Source organism: Lepidothrix coronata, unplaced genomic scaffold (assembly GCF_001604755.1).
Source record: "Lepidothrix coronata isolate B3197 unplaced genomic scaffold, Lepidothrix_coronata-1.0 Scaffold105, whole genome shotgun sequence".
NCBI lineage: Eukaryota > Metazoa > Chordata > Aves > Passeriformes > Pipridae > Lepidothrix > Lepidothrix coronata.
In genome coordinates this window covers 902,521-908,465 of record NW_016690285.1, presented here as the reverse complement: position 1 = coordinate 908,465, position 5,945 = coordinate 902,521, and the positions used below count along the sequence as shown (strand labels likewise).

The 5,945-nt window shown below is 49.7% G+C and overlaps 1 protein-coding gene across 2 annotated transcripts in view; it reads right to left on the bottom strand.

Moving 5' to 3' along the window:
* Window positions 1–5,945, bottom strand: part of ACVR2A (activin A receptor type 2A) — a 50,036-nt gene that overhangs the window by 7,096 nt on the left and 36,995 nt on the right. Inside the window, exons 5-8 of one of the 2 annotated variants that reach the window (XM_017823750.1) lie at window positions 5,249–5,272; window positions 2,526–2,669; window positions 1,615–1,758; window positions 251–396 (exon numbers count right to left, since the gene is read on the bottom strand). In XM_017823750.1, coding sequence (XP_017679239.1) covers window positions 251–396; window positions 1,615–1,758; window positions 2,526–2,669; window positions 5,249–5,272 — 458 coding nt within the window. The remainder of the gene's footprint in view (window positions 1–250; window positions 397–1,614; window positions 1,759–2,525; window positions 2,670–5,248; window positions 5,273–5,945) is intronic. The other variant, XM_017823751.1, reaches the window with a different exon arrangement.

Below are 5,945 nucleotides of genomic sequence, written 5' to 3'. Positions count from 1 at the left end.
CCTGGGGATGCAGAGCCCATCCCTGGGGATGCAGAGCCCGTCCCTGGGGATGCAGAGCCCATCCCTGGGGATGCAGAGCCCGTCCCTGGGGATGCAGAGCCCGTCCCTGGGGATGCAGAGCCCTTCCCTGGGGATGCAGAGCCCATCCCTGGGGATGCAGAGCCCGTCCCTGGGGATGCAGAGCCCGTCCCTGGGGATCCAGAGCCCGTCCCTGGGGATGCAGAGCCCATCCCTGGGGATGCAGGAGTACCTGTGGGAGATGGCGGGTTTGTGGCCGTCCTTGAGCCCCGGGATGTCCTCGTGCAGGTAGGCCAGGCCCCGCGCCATGGTCTGCGCGATGTGGCACAGTTCCGTCCACGACACCACGTTGGCCTTCAGGAAATCCGTCAGGGAGCCCTGCGGGGAACGGGGAGAGCGGCCACGGGGGCCGGGTCAGGGCTCCTTCGCTCTGGGAACACCCCGGAATCTTGGGGAGCCGGGGGGGGGAACAGTTGTAGGGCCTCTGGCTGGACAGCCCGGCCTTCCTTATGGACAACAACACTGTCACAGGGAAACGCACTCTGAGGAAATGCAGAGTCAGAATGGTTCAACACAAAACACTGGGTGTATTTTTAGGTAATCCTGTTTGTGTTTCTCACTGTTTATCACCACAGAATTCATCCGGGTGGCTTTGATTTTAGAGATCATCGACTAACCCAAGGAGAACAAAAACAAACCCCCACGAGCTCTGCAAGGTGGGGTTTGTTTAGCTCACAGGTTTGTGGGGCACATCCACAAATACCCTAAAAAATACTCTGAAGAGCAAGGAAAAAAGGCGGAATTAATTTTTGTTTGTTTGTTTGTTTTCTGGTTAAATCAAACCTGACAGCTTTCTCAGCTGTCTGAAAATAAACTGAAGTCATTTCACACCCAACCAAAGCGACCGGCGAGCGAGAACTGGTTTAGATTTTGTGTCCTAACTGCCCGGATTCCACATTTGTGGAACATTCCTGGGGCTGTTCCTGCTCTGCAGGTGCCCTGGTGCCCTGGGCTCCGTGCCCACCTTCTCGTGGAAGGCCATGATGAGCCAGAGGTCCACGTCGATGCTGCTGCCCCTCTTTGCTTAACCCATCCCATTTATGTTTCTCACTGTGGTTCTCACAATAAAATCGATTTTGATTTTATAGATTTGATAGATTTTATAGACTATCAGCTCCTGGCACAACAGCATTCATCGGTGTGGCTTTGATTTTACAGACTATCAACTAATCCGAGGAGAACAAAAATAAACCCCCATGAGCTCTGCGAGGTGGGGTTTGTTTGACTCACGGGTTTGTGGGGGACATCCCCAAATACCCCACGAAACATTCTAAAAACTATTCTAAAAAATATTCTGAAAAGGAAGGGGAAAAGGCACAATTAATTTTTGTTTGGTGGTTTTTTTTGTCAAATCAAACCCGACAACTTTCTCAGCTGTCTGAAAATCAACTGAAGTCATTTCACACCCAGCGAGCGAAAACCGCTTTAGATTTTGGGTCTCAACTGCCCGGATCCCACGTCTGTGGAACGTTCCCGGGGCTGCTCCTGCTCTGCCCGAGCCACAGGAGCCCCAGGTGCCCTGGGCTCCGTGCCCACCTTCTCGTGGAAGGCCGTGATGAGCCAGAGGTCCACGTCGATGCTGCTGCCCCTCTTCTCGGCGCCGATGAACTGCAGGATGTTCTCGTGCTTCATGCCCGGCAGGCTGTAGATCTCGTACTCGTTCTGCCACGACTGCTTGTCCTGGGACACGAGCACAGAAATCCCGCTGAATGCCAGGGAAACGGGAGCCTTTCCACCAGGAAACCCCCTCCCAGCGTTTCAGGTGCACCTGCGGACGACCTGGCCAAGAATCCGTGGGGTTTCTCCCGGAGAACGAGAACCGGCACATTTCTGCACCTCGGGTAGCAGTGGGTGGGGTTGGCTTAATTACTGATGTCATTAATTATTAATGCCATTAATTAATCCATCCCAACAGCACCACGTAGGAGCATTCATATCCTTTAGCTTGAGTGGATCTCCCAGTTCTGGGCCCAGCTTAAAGCCAGGCTTTCCCAGGGCACTTTTTGGGAACTGAGTGTTGTCTCCCTCAACTGAGGCCCATTTCATCGGCCCAGCCCCTTCATTGGAATTCCAGGTTTGAATTCCAGGCCTTTCCTGCTGAGCACAATTTAATTTGATTATTGACTGGCCAGGAGGTGTGTTTTCCTGTGTGCTTCAAGCTGTTGGTGCTCCACGTGTGTTTTTATGAGTGGAGACACAAAGTTTATATTTCAGTATCTCAATTCTATGTTTCTGTTTCCCGTTAATTTAATAATTTGATTTAATTTCAATAACAGGCATTAAAATATTTATTTTAGTTCAGTGAAACCCTTCCTGCATCTTTCACACCTCAAAGACATTTCGGTTTGGGTTTAGAAAATTAAGTAAAATCTCTCACTGGGGCAAGAAAAGCTGGTTTAATGGGATGATATTAGAAAGAATCCAGGATCCCAAGAATTCCTGCTCACCTGGATGGGGAATATTTTCACTGCCACATATTCATTGAGGAGCTGAGCTTTCCACACACACCCAAACCTGCCCCTGGCTTTGATCTCCAGGAGCTGCAGAGGCTTCAGACCCATCAGTGGGGACGGTGGGGGAGGCCCAGGATCCTGGAATAGGGGGGAAAACGGGAATTAATGAACTCTGCTGGGAATGGGATATCCAGGACAGCACCACAAATAAAGGCTGGGAACTCGGGAGACACCGGGATCACGGAGCCAAACCCCCACTGCAAGGGATTCCCCAAAAAACAGACACAAAGGGAACTGGAATGGGATGGGAAAACATGCTCATGGATGGGCAAGGGGGCATGGAACACACCTGGATAACCAGGAGGGACAGCACAGCAGAAACTAAGGAATTGTCTGACCAGGAGGGAAAGCACAGCAGAAATTAAGGAATTTTTTAACCAGGAGGGAAAGCAGAGCAGAAATTAAGGAATTTTTTAACCAGGAGGGAAAGCACAGCAGAAATTAAGGAACTGTCTGACCAGGAGGGAAAGCACAGCAGAAATTAAGGAATTGTCTGACCAGGAGGGAAAGCACAGCAGAATTTAAGGAATTTTTTAACCAGGAGGGAAAGCAGAGCAGAAATTAAGGAATTTTTTAACCAGGAGGGAAAGCAGAGCAGAAATTAAGGAATTTTTTACCAGGAGGGAAAGCAGAGCAGAAATTCGGGACTAAAGATAATCAAGCTTTACTTGTTGCTTTGGAAAGAGCTGGAATTGGAATGAGCACCTTGGATGCTTTCAAGGATTTTTGTGCTTTTGGGGTTTTTTTGTGTTTCTGGGACTTTGTGTGACCTGTTGAACCCTTCACATCCAGGTTTGGGGATCAGCTCCTCCCCAGCCACTTCCATGGCTCCCAACTTTGCCGGCGTGTCCCTGAAATCTGAGCCCTCAGGAACAAAGCTGGAATGAAATCTCAGGGATTATCCCGGCCTGTCCCAGAGTATTTGTACACTGGGAGTGAGATGGAGCTCCCACAGGGCTCCCCATGGACCCACATCCCTGTATCCATCTTACCATGGACTGGGACAACTTCCCTTCCTGGCAAAGGGAATGTGTCAGGGAATGGCACATCCTGTATATCCCATTTTATCCTGTATCCCCATGGGAACAGAACAAGGAGATTCTCGATTTTCTTGCTTCCTCCTTGGGCTCCTCCTTTGCCCTCCAACCCTGAAGTTTTCCAAACCCTAATTCCACAGATTAATAACTGCAAAAAAGAACTGAAATTCCGACTGGAGCCACGTCGAAATACTCCCAAAAAAAGCAGGGAATGCTTTCCCAGAGGCCAGTGATGGATGTTTACAGCTGTTCCCTCAGAACTGCTGGCTTTGGGTGGACAACAAACACAGCAAAGGGAGTCTCAGAGGGAAGTTTTCTCTCCCTTGGTGCCTTTCATTCCCTCCTGGAATATTCCAGGGGAAGCACTGCCCTCAGTTTGGAAATACAAATGCTGGGAATTGTTCTAAGTGCAACTGGCAGCAAGATTCCCAAATTTGCTGCCCAGAGCCAACTCTGAGGTGTAAAATCCCGTTGTTCCCGGTGCCCTGAGCAGCCCTTGGGATTTAAGAGTTGTAATTAATTATTTAAAATTTTGACCCTCCTGCTTTGCCCAACTTTGTGGGAAATAAGCTGAAATCTCCTTTTGCTTCAGTGCCTTGGATTCCCTTTCCTTTCCGTGACTCCACCCCCAAACCCTGCTGGGATTCTGGAGGGCACAGTGCCTGGATTCTTTTGGAACCGCCAGGAAAAGAACCCTTCTCCGGGATTTGATGGAGAAAAAAATCCCTCCCCGAGAGCTGAAAGTGAAAGTGGCAGCGGAATCTGCTGCTCCTTAATGTCCCACTGGACCACAACCCTTCCCACATCCCGAATTCCTGTTTCCTAGAAAGCCCTGGCACTGCACAGGCTGTTCCCAGGCCCTGACCCAGCCCCTCCCGGGGTTTCCCTTTCCTGGGGAGACGTTTCCACGGAGTCAAAACTTCCGGACTTTCCGAGGCAGCAACACCCTTCCCACCCCCCCCCAATCCAAACAAACCCTGGGACTGAGTGGAAAGCAGAATTCCTGCTCTTACAGAACCAGAAAGGAAAGTTTTCCTTGGTTTTTTTCCTTGATTTTTTTTTCTTGGTTAAAATCCAACTCCACAGCTCCAGAGACTATTTTTACACAGAAACATTCCCAGCTCCAAAGCAAGGATGTCCCACGTGCCACAGGCACCATTATCCCTGTGAGGCTTTCTGGGATAATCCCATGGCGCCAAGGATGAGGGTGGAATGTCAGCAAAGCCCTGCTGGGGATAAATTGGGATCACAGCTTTCCCCAGCTGTCCAAAATCCAGGGCCCAATTTCCCCTTCCCGCCCTTTCCCTTGGAATGAGTCACACAGGGAGAATATTCCTGAAAGAAGGAATGACTTCCAGGAATAAGGTTTCCTAAAGCGTCCTCAAAAATGGGTCTTGAGGTCAGAGAGGAGCTTAAGGAACACGGAACACAAATCCATTAAAAGCACTTCCCTGGCTGGGATAATTTGAAGCCAAACAGTGAGTGGAGACTGAAGGAACTCTGACAATTCCTCCCAGGAAAATATTTATTTAAATATTACTCCAACCTAAACCACTCTACTTTCTCCTAAGTGACATTTATGAACACAGAATGTCCCCAAACACAAACAGAGGCTCTTACCTCGATCATTATATGAAAGGCATGCTTGGAGAGAGGAGAGAACAAGGCAAGAGAAGTTACTGTTTGCACCCAGAACGGCAGGAAAAAGCAGATTATAGGAGATAAAGTCGGTTAGTGGTGAATTAACAACAGGATTCGTGGGGGGGAATTGTCTCGTAGCAGTAATGTCGTTCAAAATTAGAATTAAAAGAATCCAGCATCAATATGTGAGCAAAGAAAACGGGGAGAGCAGGGTTGTTACACGGACAATTAGCTGAGTCAGTTGATAATTAGAGCCTGAAATGTCCATTCCAGGTGTTACAAAGTGGACTCGAACACGCCGGGAATTAAACTTCCAAAGGGATGGGAACGCGTTCCCTGCAATGCCCCCAGTGCCCACGAGGGGGCAGCGCCGCACCACCGGAATTCCCGGCACTTTGCTGGGAATGTCGGAGTTAGACGGGAACTTTGGAACCCCCATTCGGGCTCCATCGCTGAGTGTTATAGAGAACTCCACGGGCAGAGGTGGGACTGCGAGTCGGGAAGGGGAACACACAGCCCAACACACATCCCAACACTCATCCCAACACTCATCCCAACACACATCCAAACACACATCCCAACACTCATCCCAACACACATCCCAACACTCATCCCAACACACATCCCAACACACATCCCAACACTCATCCCAACACACATCCCAACACACATCCCA